The sequence below is a fragment of the Lycorma delicatula genome, chromosome 1 (assembly GCF_047948215.1).
Source record: "Lycorma delicatula isolate Av1 chromosome 1, ASM4794821v1, whole genome shotgun sequence".
Lineage (NCBI taxonomy): Eukaryota > Metazoa > Arthropoda > Insecta > Hemiptera > Fulgoridae > Lycorma > Lycorma delicatula.
Genome location: NC_134455.1, coordinates 124,615,604 through 124,635,443, shown reverse-complemented (window position 1 = coordinate 124,635,443; position 19,840 = coordinate 124,615,604). Strand labels below are relative to the sequence as shown.

The following is a 19,840-nucleotide window of genomic DNA, read 5'->3' as shown; positions in this document are numbered from 1 at the left end:
GAACGGAGAGCTTATTGCTATCTCTCCCCACGTCAAGTTTTTAGGTTTATTTTTTGATAGCCGTCATACTTGGGTCAAACATATCAAAGAATTAAAAACAAAATATTCTAAACTTTCAGATATGATGCGAGTCCTCAGTAACACCAATTGGGGAGCCGATCGGTCATGTATGATACATTTTTATTATTCCTTAGTTCGTTCCCGTGTAGATTATGATTGTGTTGCCTACTCCTTAGCTCGTCATACCGCGGTTAAAATGCTGGAGCTGTATATCATGTTTTTCTTCGGCTTGCCACAGGTGTATTTAGATCAAGCTCTGTCACAACCTTACTTGAGCCATCACTTTCGGATAGACGGGACCAGCTTTTAGCATCTTATTCTGCACGTTTCAAAGGACAACCAAATCACTCGACTTTTGACTCAGTCCTTAGGAATCCTAATTTAGGAAGGTATGAGGATCATCCACGTTGTACTGCACCTGTAGGTGTCCGTACCCGACGTCTATTGCACCATATAAATGTTGACACACCTTCATTCTTTCCAGTGTATTCGTGCTCATATCCACCGTGGGGAATAAACCTTATAAATTTTATGTTTGACGTTGCGATATACAATAAACAATCAACACCCACCTACTGTCTTCCGGTAAATGTTTCAATGTGTTCTCTCCAAGATGAATCCAGGCGCGGTGGTATACACTGATGGATCGAAAGAACGATACCGTTGGTTGCGCGTTTCTTGTCAATGATAGAACTTATATGTTTGGTCTACCTGGTATTACGAGTGTGTTTACCGCAGAACTATACGCTATAAATAAGGCTCTAAATATCATTAACCGCAAGTACCGAAATATCCTTATTTGCAGTGATTCGTGTAGTGCTCTCCAAGCTTTAGAAAATGTTTATTCCAGACATCTTGTCGTCATCGAAATCTACAACGCAATCTCTGAGTTGAATAATCGCAACACACAAGTAAGTTTCTGCTGGGTCCCGAGCCACGTAGGGTTTCCGGGTGTTGAACAAGCAGATTCCGCTGTCAAAGACGCATGTAATCAACCTCCTTTCACCACTCGTGTTGCTACTTCTGACTTTATTAATTATATAAAGCAGTCTCTTCGAGCAAAGTGACAAAGTGAATGGACGGCTACCGTTGATAACAAACTCCGGCACATTAAATATTCTGTGCTATCATGGGAATCCTCATGCAGAAAAACTGGTCGCGAGGAAGTGGTCCTCTGTAGATTACGATTAGGACATATGAGAGTCACACACGAGTATCTGATGTCAGCAGGACACGTACCCCTATGCGCACGATGCAACTACCGCATGACTGTGCACCACATACTTATAGATTGCATATGTTATGCGGTGATACGTCGTAAATTTAAACTGTCCAGAAACATCTATGGAGTCTTGAGCAGTGATAATGAAGTTATAGACCGGATGTTTCTATTTTTGCGTAGTGCTGGGTTTATACAAAAAATTTAATATTGTCGTATGTATGTTGTGCCCTGGAAGAGTTTTTAATAAGTTTGCTTTTTGTTTTAATCTTTGTGGTTCCGTGTTTTTGATTCTGTTATTCGAAAGGGAACCTTTTCCACTCCCTGTCGAACGTTGTTAAATTTTATATAGTTTTTGTTATTATTTTTACTTTTATGTTTCTTTTAAATAGATTTATGGTATTTTTAAGAGTCCGACTCTAATATTAGTTGTAAGGTTTTAGTGATATTAGTTGTAAATCTTTAATGATATTAGTTTTAAGTTTTATTTCATTTTTATTATTTTAGTTTTTAATTAGTTTTAAGTTTTATGTTAATGTTTTTATGTTAGTTTTTTTTTAGTCTTTCTGTTATCCGAAAATAGGGCCTTTACACCCATCTCGAAATTTGCTAAATTCTATTTACTTTTAGTTTTATTTTAGATTTTGGCTGTAATATTAGTTGTAAGTTTTATTTTTAATTTTTAAAACTAGTCTTAGTTTCTTTATTTAAAAAAAATCCTGGGCGATGATAACTCCCAATGCGTTTTCCGCCCTCCAAAAAAAAAACAAAAAAACCACTAATAATAAGGAAGATCCAATTTTCAACGAGACCGATTGTATTTTTTTTTAAATAAAAAATGCAGGGTTGAAAAGAATGCACTCAAGATCTAAATATTTCTTCTAGTTTCATTAATTATTTCCAGAGAATACTTAATTAAAATTTTAATTAAATGAAATGTTTTGGTGGCAATAGGTCTACATCATTGAGGTTCATTCCATATGTTCTTGAAACATTATTTAATCTGAATATCAACATATCTTCATTTTCTTAGTGAAACCAAATAGACCTTGTTAATTAACATGGTTCTAATTTCGTACCATAAAGTTCTTACTGATTCAAAGAAACAGGATATTTTGTAACGAATTAAATATCCCGAAACGTCAATTCTAGATTAAAGTATTTAGATAGTTTTTGGATTAAGAGGTCTAAAACAACTTGAATAACATGGTTTTTTATGTTTATTTATTGAAGGTAAAACTGATTTGAAAAATGACGGAATGGATAGCATATTATTAACATTTTTGCTGATTGAAAGGAACTGGGAATATCTGAGGCCTTTTTGCAGATGAGAGATGACATTTCTTGGAATATTTTTTCTTTAATATTTTATGTTGTTAAAGAGGTTTTCAAGCTGAACTAATTTATATCGAAAAATTTATTTATTGTTGATTGTAGCGGCTATGGACTAAATTTTCGTTGAGGGTAAAGGATTGCAGGACTTATATTTTTTTATTTTTACCTCTTAAATACTTATTTTTTAAAGGTAAAAAACATTTTGAAAAATTATGTCTCAATTACCGCAATGTGCGTTCTTTTTTATTTATTGAGGGGACTTGGAAATTACAACCTCGTTAGGGTAAAGGATGGAAACGTGAAACTATTTGATTAAAGACTTTATTTTTTTAAAGGTAGAACACATTTTCAAAAACAGATGGCACGAATATAAACTACTACCTTTTCTAATTTTGTTAAATTGGGAAGCCAATGGGATAGATCCTTGGAGGATGGCCAGAAGAGCCTAAATCTCTTATCTTTAAAAACATAGTTATTTTGAACACAAATAGATTGTAAATAATAATATTTTTTTAAAAAATCGCTTTAATCTTACTATTTAACATTATTGATGGAGTCTGTTATTTCAATTTTTATATTTAATTTGAGGAGGAATCTGAGATGAGTTACAGTTTTTCGAAAAATATTTTCTCCCTAGGTTATGATATGTGCTTTACTGGAAGAATCAGATTCTTCATTTTCGTGGGCGTTTGATGATGGTTTGATTCTTGGATTGGTGTTCAAACAGTTAGATTGTATTTTTTTATATATGATGTAAATCATATGCAAGGGTAACGAAAGAGGTCAAATTAGGATCTGTGTGAGAAGGTGATTTAATTATTCTGTAGTCTATAACGACTGAAATGGAGAAAGTTTAAAACAGTGTAGAATCTTTTCTTGTCGATAATTCTTCATATTACCCCAATCAAAAAATAAAAAATAAATTATATTTTTACATATATAGGTCATAAATTCCAGTTCATATGAATGGTTTTAGTGGGAGGAGGTAAGCCTCTCCAACTAATATTATTTTTTTACTTCCTTGTCCGATGTAAAGGAATTATTGTGATCGCGAAAAATTTGGTTTTCAGATTTCTACGAAAATATCCATTTTGACCATCCTTGAATCCATTTTGACTAGTTTCGGAGTAACGTCTGTACGTAAGTACGTATACTTACGTATCTCACATAACTCAAAAACAATTAACCGTAGGATGTTGAAATTTTGAATTTAGGAATGTTGTAACATGTAGTTGTACGTCTCTCCTTTTGAATGCAATTGACTGCACCAAAAGTGTCCAAAAAAGCCCAAAATCCAAAACATTTGGATTTTGGACTTTTTCTTAACTGCAGTAATAAACCCTCATTGAGAGCTTTTCAATGATATGTCATAATTGGTAATTATTTTCATTGGTTCCAGAGTTATAGCCAAATAAAATTTTAATTAACGAAATATTTGGATCTTACAAGGGGAATGTACATCAGTTCGAATCAGACTTCATCTCCTTTTTTTTAACTTTTTTATTTATTTAAATTTATTGATTTATTAATAATTGTTAACCTCTGATTGTAAAAAAAAATGTTTACGATAAATAATAATTCAATAATAACAACAAAAGAAAAGAATATGAAAAAAATATCAGAAGTTATTAATGAAATAAAATTTTATGTACTTTTGATTTTAAAAAATGTGTATATGTAATTCAATAGGCGTACAAGGAAGTCATATGGTGTCCATTAATTTTTTTCTAAAGTGGACGAACTGACTATATTTTATTATAATTCAGAAATCGTTTTGTTATTTTCTTTTAGATGTTCCCTGGTAAGAACACTGGATATTACTGTACTCAAAATTAACAAGTTTTTATCAAACTAGAATCTTTTTTTTTTGGGGGCGGGTTAAATATTCTAAAATAAGAACTCATGAAAAATAAATTATGACTTGTAAAATTTATTTCATAATACAATTCTAAGTATTCATCATAACTTACTCGTTCAGATTGTAATTACCGTATTTATAATGTTTTTTTTTTTTATTTCGGATTACAGTATTAGTCCTAGACGTGGATATCCAGTAAATATTTAGTACGAAGGTATGATTTTAAATAAAATTTCAAATTAAAGTTTTTAAGGCTTGAAGCACACATATTGAAGAAAAGAAGAATGGTATCTTGTTAGTTATCTTGTTGTGGTATACACTGTTAGTTAGCTCTGTAACGCTTTCTCTTGAATTAAAATATGATTTTGAATTAAACACTAATACATTGCAGATTCTCAAAGTAAGAGTAAATTTATCAATGAGGATGTCTTTTGCTTCTACTTTCTTTGTTGTTAAACTTAATAGGAATTCATTACATTTAAACAATTGACGAATGTTATCCTGTAATACTCTAAGGAGTTTGGAGCCTACATTCTATGACATCAATTATTAAGTTGTACATTTCTAGGAATATACTCTTTAAAGGGGAATATCGTATGAAGAAGGATATACATGAGGTGTTCTTGGGGCACCTAGTGAGTGAATTAAGAAGAGAATCTGTAAAAATATCTCTTCAAGAATAAAGAATAATAATCCTATATTAAAATGTAATTTGTTTAGTAAAGATGATTCCATCCATTCTATGCTAACTAGCCACAGCTATGAAAATTCATATTTTCATTCTATTTGCTTTCAGCAGTATTTTTAGATCATTCTTTTCATAGTGGGAGGTATCCCACATCTTCAGAATAGTCAGTGTTATCTTCACTACTAATAGCATTAACAGTGGCGGCTCGTAGCAAAAATTAGTGGGGGTGCTGCTCCAGAAAATGTTTTTCTGGGCCTTTTCAAGGCTATGGTTATAGTTTATAGAAAATGAATCAAATAGAATAGAGCTGGAAGCAGGATAATAATCTAATTCTACACTTTATCACATTCAAGAATATGGTACACGGTTTTTAAGCAAAATGTGCTTAAAAACCGTATTCGGTTTAACCGAATAAATAATAAAATGTCAATGCAGATAATATTTTTTATTATTATTAGGTAATAACTTAATAAAATGTTGCTAAAAATACTGTAGTCCGACGGTGCTTAATTTAAATTTCTACGTACACGGAAACAAATATATAATTAGTTTTTACTAATTACCTTCTCTTTCGCACTTCCAGCGTGTTTTTGGATATATATGACAATCAAAGAGCCCTTGCTTTCCGCCATCTGATCACTACTGAAAAAACAACTAAAATCACTTTCATATTCCTTCTACCAACTAAACTACAAAAGGGAACGAACAAGTAACGATGCATACACAAGCGGAGTTAAAAAAAATTACCTTCCACCAGCACGCCAGGGTCGGCACTGCTGAAGTGACAGTGTTCTCCCTCCATATGTGCTGCGCTTCCTATGTGGGCATGCGCACAACAGCCAAACACAACGCAGCTAGAACTGTGAAACGTGCAGTTCCATACAAAGATTTTTGTATCTTTTTCATAAACTGGGAGATGACTACTGACATACTGACACTAAGCTTAAGGATTATATATTGTACAAGTATGAAGAAAGAATTAAAGAAAAAAGGACACATTATATTAAATGTTATCGATAGTATCAAGTGGAAATAGGGGGTGCTGCAGTTCCACAATGCCTACACGCGAGCCCTCACTGAGCATCAAATGCGCGAATCTTGACCAAACTGACCTTTATCGGAGGCAAAGTTTCCTGCTAAATAATATCGTATAAGTTTTTTCATGCAGATAGAAGCTTTTTCTAACATAACGGACTAGAATGACATTACTATTCAACAACCCAAAATAAAGTGTAGATCAATGTGCGTGATCTTTAGTGACGTTATATTACTTATACAATTCAAAATCATCGGATCGTAATCCGGTTATGTCATTTTTCAAAACCGGCTCTTACCGGTTTTCAACAGTAGACAAAATTTTGGGTAATAAGATGTTCTAACCGTGAAATAAATGTGTTGGTAATGCAGTGGTCGGACGGTTGTAAATTCCACTAAAAGTTTATAATCGCGTTATTAAAGTAATTTAAAAAATGATTCACGTTATATCCCTATGTTTGTAGTTTTTTAGGTGCTACGTTCGAAATAAATATAATAAATTATAATAGAAAAAAAAATTAGTAGTTTTAAAAAATTTTTAAATTATATAATTTCTAAACTTTATTGTTGTGTTTTTGATAATTAGCGTCATCGGTTTTAATTTTGTTTTCTAAAAATATTTTTTTTGAGTTTTTTTCTTGTTTGATTTTGTGCGCGTAAATTTAAAATCGATTAGAATTTAACTGTTCTATGCACTGAAATGAAAATGAAAGGATTCGCAGCGTATTTGTTATTCTATCTGTATCGTTTGGACTTCCCACAAATGCCTTTCGAAAGGAGACAAAAATTGTTTCCTTTTATAAGATATCAAATCAGAAACAAAAGAGTCGCCGACCATTTTGAGTTTTAGGTACATCAACTAAAGACGTAATGTAAATGTTTTAACACAAGGAATTCCCTAACTTTATATTCACATATAATATCTAGTTTTTGAAATTTTTAACAACTTATTTAAGTAATTCTTATAAACAGCACTCATTATTTTCCCAAATAGTAATCCCTGATTTAAGAATGACAGCTCTGAGATTGCAAACGGAACTCTCAGGATTAAATGTATTACTGACTTTTTCGTCAATATTTTGATGTACTACCTGAATTGTCATTTCGATTCTTTAATTTTATCGGGAACCAAATATAAAGCTAATGGTATCTTATGGACTCTTGCTACCATGAAGTGTGAACAGTTAGGAAAAAACTATGGGCAGTAGGTTAAATTTTCATTGACAAATGCTAAATGACATTAACCTAACAGAAATAAATTGGAAATACAAATAAATACGCCCCCACCATCATTTTTTAGCAAAACATTTTCATCCCGATGTAATTTCACGTTTAATTTCCTTACTGCCTCGGGAGTTTTTACCCTTCTAGCTTGTGAATAAAGATATTTGGAACTTTACCATTGTATGCATTTTTCTTTTTGTGTACGATAAATCGTTTGGATGAAAGAATGAATATTGAATCTCATGATCCTTTTATCTTCAAGGTCGGATATTCACATGCATTTCTTTTCATATGCCCTCTCGCTTTTTGTCATTCAAGTTTTTTTCTCGCGATTACGTTAAATATCACTCCTCAGTTCATTAATATCCATCTCCTCTCTTGAAGTGTATAATTTTGTTTTACTGATTTTCAAAGTAACTTTTCCTTTTTTCTTGATTTGTGTTCTTCGATCTTATGTAATTTAAAAATAATTATTTCTTTCGATGTTCACATACGATAAGCTTAATGGTCAGCATTTCGAAAGAAACTCACAGGAGTGTAACTGAATTACAACGTAAGAATTATTATTATTTCTAATTAATTATTTGTTATTACTATTGTTATCTATATAGTAATTAGTAATATGATAAATTATTAATAAGCGACCAATAATTAGGTAGATTTCATAAGAAATCTACCTAATTGTAATGGATACCATGATTCGACTTCCGGAATATTTCGACATATCTTTGCGTTTCACATAGCTCAGACCCAAAAACTAACGTCAGTTCAAAAGTTTATACATACATTAATATATATATATTTCTCTTTCTTATGGACAAGATAACTACCGTAATTTTATGCCAATCACTTTCAAATTGATACATAAAATATAACGACCCAAAATCTCGGTCGAGTTCGTTAATTGGCAAAATCGGACCAAGGGAAAGGAAATGGAGGAGCTTTTTCGAAAAAACAAAATATTATTATAACTTTCTTATTAAGTAAAATATCGAATTCGTTTAAAGTTCCTACTATTCTTTGGATAAGGGCCTGAAACGTATCTTAGTAAAGATTTTTGATATCACCAACCATTGCTCCAAGGGGTGGAAAAAATGGGTTTTCGAAGACAAAAAAATCACACCTCCCTTAATAGGCCCCGTATAAAATCGGTTTAAAGTGGTCCTTAGTCCTCTAAACATGACCTAAAACTTTTGTCTGAAACAATCTTTGATATGACCAATGCTTACGTCAAGGGATGACCAAAATATTGCTGGTATTGTAAGAAGATGGGGTTTGTCGTTTGCTAAACATGTGAAACTTTTTTCGCATGCAACGATTGTCGTATTGAGTAAATCTGAAGTTTTTTTTAACTTTAAATTGGAAATATTTTTTATCCCCTAGTTAGCACCGGTAAAATCTACCTCCGCCTTCCGACGTGCCGAAAGAGATTTCTTTTGTTGTAGACAGATTCTAAGTAAAAAAAAAAAAAAAAAAAAAAAAACGCTCAGTATAGTGATTCAATTCAATATAAGTAAATTGTCGTTTTATTGTTAACTATGATTGTTTCTCTAAACTCCTAACCTTGGAAAATACTCCACTGGTTGGCAGATCCTTCCTTTATATTGTGCTATATGAATATTCAAGCTGGTTATATCAGACAGTCACTTAAACAACATTTTTTATAAACAACAAGAAGAAGGTATTACGTAGATGAATTTTTAGAAAAACATGGAGGTCGTGTTCTTAGAATTCCATTTTATCATCTTGATTTGATTACCAGTCGAAATGGTATGGTAAATTATGAAAGGTTATGTATCCTTTCATAATACCCATAACAGAACTTTTTTCATATCAGACGTTCAGAAATTAACTGAGAATGAAATCAATACAACGAATAACATGGCTGGAAATCTTACTAGCAAAAAGTGAGAAATAAAATTAAAGCTGAATATTTAAAGATTGAAATGTTAATAAACTGTAACATTTATTTGATGCGTATAGACTGTGATAATTACCGTGAAAATGACTGTTCCAACAAAGAAATAGCAAAGATAGTAAACTAACAGAACAATTAGATGCATGACGCAAATTTAAATTCCTTTTTTTATCATTAACAATGAGAAAAACGATAAAGTTAAGTTTGATGTAAAAAAAGAAACCAAGGATTTTTAAATTTATTAAAAAAAGTCAAGCTTTTAAAATGATTAATTAAGGAATGCTTAACAGTGTGGAATGTATTATATACCAGCTAGAATTGTTACTTTCGAAAATAACGCAAACTTTTTCATATCGACTAAGGTACTTTCAACCTGTTTTATAACAAGCGTATATATTCGTCCGGCACCGCTGTGTGAATGTGAAACAAGGTCAATAAGAAAAGGAGAAAATAAAGAATAGACATTTGACGTATGAAGAAATTTAAGTGGATTAAATGAGGGGTAATTACGAAAATTGGATTTTAATTAGAATAATTCAGAATAGAAGGTTGGGGTATATAATGAATGGAGAAAGATCGATTAAAATTTTGCTTGAAGAATAAGTAGGAGGTGCAGTAAAATAGTATAAAGACGGTCATGTAAAAGAGAACTACATCAGGGCATATAACCGTATGATGATAAACACATATACACAGATGGATTTTTAGAGAAGATCTCTAGATCCGAATCAATCTTTATTAATATAACGGATTAAAAAAATTACCTCACTTCATTCTCAGTGAAAGACATTTTAACAAAAGAATACGCGTGAGTTGAGCTTGTATTGAACAAAATCATACTGTGTGCTAAATTAAGGCGCTTTACCGTTTTTAAGAACTCATTTTAACGACAAATATTTATAATTAAATATTTTCTTATATCTTTACAAAAACGAAAAAATCTGATGTGGACACTACAAAACTTCTTTGTACGCCTATTAAATTACATATACACATTTTTGCTGCATTTCATTTAAACTTATTTCATTTGAAAGTGAGATATGATCCTCCAGTTTTTTAATAAAAGTGGAGTTACACAATTACTAAAATATTACTTTTTATTAACATCAAATATTTATACAATTATTATTAATTCAACAATCTTACTTGAAATATTAGGTTAGAATTCCCTTTATTACTATTTAAATAAATTTAAGTCTTATATGTATCTAATACTATGTTTTTAAATTGTTATGATATAACCATCAACAAAAACGAAACAGTTACTAAATTTTATAGCGATATTTATTATCAAGTAGACTGAAACAAATGCATAAAAAAAAAATAAATAAATAAATAATACGATTTAAAATTATAATTTTCAATTAATCAGATGTTTCACCAAATCTGTTGTGGACACCACATGACTTCCTTGTACGCCTTCTTCTTTTTTTTTGTTTAACCTCCGAGTCCACAGTTAAGCATTACTTCAGAGGATGAGGTGAATGATTTGTAGCGTGTGTGAAAATGCCATGCCTGACCGGAATTCGAACCCGGGACCTTGTACGCCTATTAAATTACACATACACATTTTTAAAAGTACATACAATTTTATTTCACTAATAACTTCTGATATTTTTTTCATATATATTTTTTTATTGCTATTATTGAATTATTATTTATTGTAATTTTTTTTTTTTTTTACAATTAGAGGTTAATAATTGTTAATAAATCAATATATTTAAACTAAAAAAAAGGTTGAAAATGAAGTCGGATTTGAACCGATGTGCCTTTCCCTTGTAAAATCCAAATATTTCATGAATTAAAATTTTATTTGGCTATAACTCTGGAATCGATGAAAATAAGTATCACTTATGAAATATTATTGAAACGCTCTCACATATCATTGTAATAAGCATCACAGTTGTATGTATAAAACATTTTTATAAATGTAATAGTTGTTATATACAACATTTAAAAATATACTGGGAATTTATGTTTCTTTAATAATATCTTTAAGGAGATGGGACTATGTTAATAGCCAATGTAACTTCAATACAGTAATTTTCTTCTAGGATTAATAACAAGTAATCAAAACATTATCAAAATTCAAATTATAGGTTAAAACATGGATGTAGTTAATGGGAAAGATCCAAAAAAAAGTATATGCTTTTGTGGATAAATTACATAATTTAAAAAAGAAAATGTAAACGATTATAATTTATTAATTTATTGTTTTTTCTTTTCTGCTGCAACAGAATATAAAATTATGATTTCTTACCTTTGGTCGACTTTACTGATAGAATATCTTTTTAGTTTGTTTTAAACTACTACATATTCTGTGACTATGCTGTAGGAAATGAGATATAGAAAAAATTATATAATTTTATTTTTTATTTTAGGATTTGTCGGCAATGTTTAACACATCTGGCTGGTGGTTTAACTCCTACATTGATTCCTGTTACACTTCCTGTTCTGCATGGAGAAGGCCCTCACTGGGATGCTCACATTCAAGTTCTTTACTTTGTTGACATATCAGGGAAAACAGTGCATCGCTTAAATCCATCTACTAATACACACACATCTATAAGCCTTAGTAGGTATACGTATTGTTTTGTGATTTAAATTTTTTTGGTTTGGGCAATCAAGCAGTGACTTTCATTTGCTCCTCAACTTTTACACATTCCCCATCTTTCATACATCCTTTCTTTCAGTAAGCCACTTCTTGTTAAATCTAATTCAAGCAATCCTTCCATCTCTCCTTCCTTACAATGTCCATACCAACATTAGCCTTTTTATATGGTTGTGGTATCTCCTTCATAATTATCACTCCAACAATATTAATGATACAATATTTCCTTATCTTCCAAACATGTTTCTGAAGAATATTTGTTTATTTTAGAATGTTTTCATGAAAATGCAAGTAATTAAGAAAGTAATTATTCCTACATAGGCTAGACGTAGGAATGGATGGGTATGAATTGCTGTTAAGCCAAACATAAACTTTTAAAAACATTAAATACATTCTTTGTAAAAAAAACATGCAAATGAAAAAAAAATAACAAATTTCGCTTTACAAAACACTAGTAAGAATTTGTTTTCACAAATAATTAGTAAGAAGATAAAAATAAATCATATCAAAACAGTAACAAAGAAAAATAAGAAAAATTAATAATAAATATTAAAATAATCACTAAACATTTTTCAGTGGATCAGATCAAATGAAGTAACATATTTAAAATATTGTCTTCTATATCAAAAAGAAATAAAATTTTCAGACATGACAAACAAATATTGTTAAATCTAAATTTAACCTACCTTAAACTACAAAACATTCTGCATCCTTCATGCCGAATCGAACCAGGTAATACACTACCTTTCTCATAAATAAGATGGTTGTTACCTCATTAAAACTTTTAAAGTCATTTGGAAGATTTTGATTCAAATATTATGATATATAGTTTTTAATAAAAGTTTATTTTAGTGAATGATTTGTTTGATGTATCATAAGATATTGAGAAAATTGGAGTTGCTACAACAAGCTAAGAAATGCTGCTAACTCCACTGGAGAAGGATGTACCAATTAGCTCTGAAAGGTCATTTGGAGGAAAACCTTCCATTATTTTGAAAGTGTGTCGTCACTTAATGATTTATTTCATTAAAGAATTCATTGGATGGATACACAATCTATTTTTATTGCGGCTTTAATAATATCTTTCTGATGATGTGCATTAGAGGTCTTCACTCTTAATAATGCGATGGATCATATATGCAATAATACAATAATGTCATATATTAAAATTGTGTGTACATATGTACTGTCACCAAATAGCTTCAACGTGGCAATTACTAACCTTATGGTAGCCCTGAGAAGGGCTGTTGTCATCGAACGGCTTCGATGGCTCGTAATTCATAACCTTGTGGTGGCCCTGAAAAGAGCCTTTTTTTGCGTTAGCTCTGAGAAGAGCTGTTGGGTCCGGAAGCTGGTCTCCGGTGAAGTCGGGGAGTTGCGGCTCGTCCATTGAAGTCAGACGGCAGTAGGGTCCCCACTACAGCCTGGCAGTGGTGACTTTCAGAGCCCCGTAGTGTCGGGTCGGCGTCGGTCATCCTTCGCCGGCGAGGCCGAGGCGGTTCTTCTCGAGCGATTCAACGCTGGGCCGGCTACTGCTGCTGAGTCCGTCGGCCAGGACGATTGACGTCCGGCGAACTGTTGCTGGAAGGTAACGTCCGCGTCCAGCGGCTCCCTCGACGGGGATGTTGGCATACGCCGGGACGCTCCACGTTGAGGCGGTCAGGGAACTTCTTCCATCTTCTTCTTGGTCTTCTCCAGGTGTTGGTAGACGATGAATTGAAAATTCACTCTCGTGCACGTTATTTTAATGGAGCCTGAGAGTGGTGGGGTTGCAACACCGCTATGGTGGGAGAACTGTGCGGTGGGAGTGATGCTGTGTCAACGCGTACGTATACTGTGCGCCAGCTCACATCGTTGCTACCGTGTTCGCCCGCCGTTATTAAATTAGGCATATATGTGGTAACAATATATATACAGAGTGATTCAAAGAAACGGGAAATTTTGAAAGTTGTGTTGGTAGCCGTGGGCGATTGGTACCACTTGATAAGTGGCGCCAGCCTCTCTAACCTAACCTGCCATTTAGTTGTCATGGATCCTTGGAGTGGTGCGCAACGTGCATTTGCTATCAAAGCGTTTTACAAAAACAATGACAGTGTGGAGGGAGCGCGTAGAGAATTTCGCCGTCATTTTAATCTGGGACGGCGCGACCGTGTTCCATCAGCACATGCAATTAAAACATGGATATCTAATTTTGAGGAAACTGGTTCGGCAATGAAAAAGAAACCTCTAGGCCGTGAGCGAACCGTCCGTACACCACAGAATGTTCAAGCTTTACAAGATGCTGTCACACTAAGTCCACATCGGTCAATCCGTCGTCTCTCAGCATCTTTACATCTGCATAGTTCAAGTGTTCGAAGAATGTTAGTGAAGGACTTGCAATACCATCCATACAAGTTGCAGATCGTCCAGAAACTGAAACCGAACGATGCAGTTGTGCGAGCACAATTCTGTAATGTAATGCTTCAGAAGATAAATGATAACGAAGAGTTTGTTCACGAACTGTGGATGTCAGACGAAGCGCATTTCCACCGCAGTGGATTTGTTAACAAGCAAAGTTTGGAGATACTGGGCACAAGAAAATCCTACGCAGCTACACCAGCGTCCGTTGCACAGCCAGAAAGTGACCGTGTGGTGTGCTATGTCATCTTACGGTGTTATAGGCCCTTATTTTTTTGAGAATGACAACAGTCTTGCGATTACAGTGACGTCGGCTCGTTACGTAGCCATGCTTGAAACCTTTGTTGTGGAACAACAAAAGAGATTTCCACCGATTCTTAACTCAGCCTGGTTTCAACAAGACGGAGCAACGTCACATACTGCACGAATATCGATGGCAGCTGTACGCCGATTGTTTGGACAACGTATCATTTCACGAAATGGTGACATTAGATGGCCTCCCAGATCACCTGATCTCTCAGCATGCGATTACTTTTTGTGGGGTCACCTTAAAAGCAAAGTGTTCCACAGTAGACCTGCTACAACGGAAGAACTGAAGGCAAAGATCCGAGAAGCAATTGCGGAAATTTCAGTTGAGATGTTACGTCAAACCATGAACAATTTAACGAAGAGACTTCGTGAGTGTTTACGTAGAAGAGGAGGTCACCTGCAAGACGAATATCGATGGCAGCTGTACGCCGATTGTTTGGACAACGTGTCATTTCACGAAATGGTGACATTAGATGGCCTCCCAGATCACCTGATCTCTCAGCTTGCGATTACTTTTTGTGGGGTCACCTTAAAAGCAAAGTGTTCCACAGTAGACCTGCTACAACGGAAGAACTGAAGGCAAAGATCCGAGAAGCAATTGCGGAAATTTCAGTTGAGATGTTACGTCAAACCATGAACAATTTAACGAAGAGACTTCGTGAGTGTTTACGTAGAAGAGGAGGTCACCTGCAAGATGTCATCTTTAAAAAATAAACTAAAATGTATGTATCCTAAAATGGCAACATTTGTACAATTACATGAAATAAAATTAATTTTCTAAAAAAAATGTTTCATTAACGTTAGTTATTTTTTTAAATTTCCCGTTTCTTTGAATCACTGTATTTAAAATATTTGAACAAGTTTTAGAAATGTTATAAGGGTTTTATAGACCTATATTTTATTATATTGAACTTGGAATTTTGAAAGCTATGTTCTTCTGACTTTATAAATAATTTTGTTTTACAAATGTAATTAGTCTTGCTAGAATCATTTAATATGACATCCCAAAATATTGCACTGAAATACAACAAACAATTGATATATGTGTTTAATTTAATAAGTTTGGCAAACAACTATTCATTGATAAGTTATTTCTTTTAAAAAAAATGGGTAAAGATGTTGACATGCTATTTTTGCTATATGAGCATTATATAATGGAATGTTCGAAGTGCTTGATTCTGAGTGGAAGATTACACTGGTCAAGGTAAAATTTAGAACTTTAAACGGAGTAGATGTTCTATATAATATTTTATATGCTGAATCTGAGTATGTATGTTACTAGTTTCAATTCAAACAATAAAAGCAGTATTGCTTGCCCAAATGCCTGTTCAGCTATCTGACCATTACTTCATGGAGTTCATTTATTGATTCCAATTGCACCAACTTCTTGAAAGAAATTTCTGATTCTCCAGAAAGTTCAAGTAATAAATTCTAAACTTCAATAGAGATATTAATTACATTTCAAAAGAATCAAATACTGAACCACAGCAGATTGTATTATTTACCACCTCTGTACATAAAACTAGGGCTGATGAAGAATTTTATAAAAGCAGTAGATAAAGATGGAGACGACTTTAAATATTTAGCTGAGGTTTTTCATAATTAAGTGAAGCCAAATTAAAAGAGGGAATATTCATTAGGTCACAAATAAGAAAATTAATTTGACAGCAAACTGAATCCTAAAGAACTAGCAGCATGAAAGTCATTCATTGATGTTGTTACTGGTTTTCTTGAACAAAAAAACTGAAAACCATGATCAGCTTATAAATGAACTCTTAGTGAACTACAAAAATTTAGGCTGCAGAATGTCATTGAAAATTCATTTTTTATGTACTCATTTGGTCTTTTTCCCTTTACACTTGGGTGACATCAGCGACAAACAAGGAGAAAGGTTCCACCAAGTAATATTGTGGATGGAACAATGTTATCAAGGCAGATGGAATGAATCTATGAGGAGTTACTATAGCTGGATGATAAAAAGAGAAGACTTCACAAAAGGAAAAGGAAAATAAGAAAAAAGAAATTGAGATAAACGTAAATGTCTGCAAAATAAAGGTAGGAATTTTAATTGTAATTATTATTACTATTTTTGTATTCGATTATTTAAGAAATTTCTCAATATTTTAAAGGGTCATAACTAAAAATGAGGGTGATGAAGAAAAACTGATTTCATTTTAAGATTCAGCATAAAAAATACATTCTAATTCATCTACTTTTATCTCAGTTCCAAATTATTGTTTTTGTTAACCTGAGTTTTTGGTTCTGGATTACAATCCCTTGATTGTTAATCTATAGGAAACTCATGTTAGGAAAATGGATCAACAAAAACTGATCAATTTTCTATTAAGTATTATATAGAATTCTGACATGGTTTTCCAGATACAAGTAGAGTTCATGAAGTTGTAGTTTTTCATGTTAAGGCAACTGTTGAAAAATTTATTCTCTTACATTCATCTTATTGTGTAATAGAAAGAAATTTTATAGCCATCAACTCTCTTTTTGGGACTCAAACTCATATTTCTCCAAGGGACCTATTATTAAGAATCTTTGTTTAAATGATTGTTCACTTATATTTCTATCTTCCACTATAAACCTTGATTTATTTCCACATCTTAATTAGTCAGCAAACTCAAATCTCTATTATACCAATTACAAATAATTAAGAAAAATTTAATAAATCCAGACATAAGGTATATCATATACCAGTCAATGAATCACCCCAGAAGCAGCTGTCAGTAATGTTTTAGTTGTGCTAACCTCTTCTCTGCTATTTTCTTCAATTTAGAGAAGTCACATGTCAATTTGGGAAATGGGTAAATTGGATATGTTGAAGAAATAGATGTAGATGAAAATATAAATTTTTCTTTATACTACAAGACCGTGACATAAGTGTAACTCTAGTTGCTATGGCTACTAATAACATAGTAAAATTCATTAAAGAACTCATCATGTGTTCATTGTATTTTGATGATTATGTGTTCTATTTGTTTTCAGGCTCGTTAATGACTTAGCATTTATTTCAAAATTAAAATATTTCATAAAATATTGAGCGAAGATTACTAGGTTTAAATTTTCAGCTTCTAAAACAACAATTATTAGAACAATGCTTTCTCATTTACGATTATGTAATACAATAAATTTATTTCTAAAGGACAGGTAATCTCAATTTGGTGCTTTGTGACATTTTTAAGTCCATATTTTGATGAACACAAGAAATGGGTCAAACATTTGTTTGCAAGAATAAAATATTCATTGTTTAAAAATGTTATATGGTTAAATCTTGTAACATTGTTGGGGTACAGACCGAACATGATTAACTTTGATACAGCCTTAAGGTAATGGTGAGGACCAGTTAAAAATTAATCTTAATTAATTTTTAGAATGCACTGTCATGGTACTACTGGCAGGAATTGAACAAGTGGCTGTTTTATAACACTCCTTAATTAGCAACTCAATCAGTATTCAAGCTCAGAATCTATTTACAACACTAGATCTCAAAATAATGGCTTTATTCACTAAAAATGTTCTTACCCTTCACGGAAACTTCCATCACTTCATTGTCACTTTCATTTTAATATGTCTTTAGCTTAATGTGTATCTAAAAAAAGATACTACAAATCATATGATGATACAAGAGGTTAAAGCAACCTTCTTTCCCATTTGAAACTAGTTGTAGAGATTTAATTGATGAATTGAAACATTGTGAATCCCTATTAATACAGCAGTAAGGAATCATTTGTACAAAAAATCATTCAGTTTTTCAAAACATATAAATCCAGTTGGTTAAAGAATTTCTTGTGGTTTCTTGGTTACAACTTTCCATATGATTTATTAGAAATATTATTTCTTTAATAAAAACATATTCATTGATATTTGAAATTCAGTATCATTTAAATTTTTAGTGTTTGTATTTCAAATTTCTTGTTGAAAAATGATGTTTTTGTACTGGGCAGGAAATAAATTATGTCTTACTTCTTTGAGTTTCCTTTTAACCTTTTAAAAATTTTGATCAACTTGATTATTGAGCAAACTTCATTTGCTCCTATTAGATCACTGTAATAAATTCGTCAGTCTTTTTTAATCTCAAATGTACAATGCTACAATGTTCAGTGTTCAATGCTTTTTATTTTAATATTCAATGTTCAAAATCAAAATGCTGTAAATTAATTTTATTATGCCACTGTAAACTTTTGTATAATTTATCAGCCTCTGGTGATCTTAGATACAAATTGTGTTGTTGTGTAATTGTACAAGTAAGTTATACCTAAAGCATTTGAATCCAGTGTGAAGTTTAAATCCCAAATTTATCTTTTTTCTTATAGATGAACCAAATATGATGAATTTTTATTTAATATTAAATAAGAAATCATATTTCTACTATAATTTAAAATGTGGAGGTATTCTCCTGTCTCAACATTCATATTCTAACTAGAGGATTGAAGGCACCAAGGAAAACAAAGGGACATTTCTGTAGCAAACATACATACTTTTTTGTATGCCCAGTTAATGAGTGTACAAATTCATTAGATAATGTAGTCCATTCATTAAGAATCTCACCATCAGAATTTGGATAAAGTTTATTTTCCATCTACGTATTGCAACCCATATAATGTATGTTGTGTAATAATTATTGCTGCTTTTAAGTGAAATCTGTTATGAATTCCATAATGCAGTTTGCCAACCATGCCAGCTGAAATTGAAGTTTCACTATTTAACAAAGATATAAAGCAGGACTTTCTGGTATTCTCAACCAGATAATTAATCCCAAATTCTTCTTGTAGAGTCAATAAATCCTGAAATTATGACTATTTTTATTTTGAAGAGTAAAAACATGAGATAATAAACGTCTTGAAGCATTGTAAGGAATGTGTGTACTATTATTATTATTATTAATTAATAATAATAATAATAATAATAATAATTATTATTATTATTATTATTATTATTAGTATATGTCCTATTATTCTAATCAAAATTGTCAGTTACAAGTTTTTCATCTTCCATCTCCATACAAATATGAAAAGTCCTAATTTTTCCTGAATTAGATTTTTAAATTTAGTCCTCTATCCTCTGATTTCCAATTCCCTTCCACAATTGAATGGCACTTTACCAGTTTTAAAAAAATATTTTTTTAACAGTTCTGTTCAAAATGAAATAAGCATTTATCTACAATATTTCTGTATCAC

The 19,840-nt window shown here is 31.9% G+C and overlaps 1 protein-coding gene across 1 annotated transcript in view; it reads left to right on the top strand.

Annotated features, from left to right (window-relative positions):
• LOC142321852 (regucalcin-like) overlaps positions 1–19,840 on the top strand; it is a 53,271-nt gene that overhangs the window by 9,155 nt on the left and 24,276 nt on the right. The window contains exon 2 of the mRNA XM_075360312.1: positions 11,719–11,912. Coding sequence (XP_075216427.1) covers positions 11,719–11,912 — 194 coding nt within the window. The remainder of the gene's footprint in view (positions 1–11,718; positions 11,913–19,840) is intronic.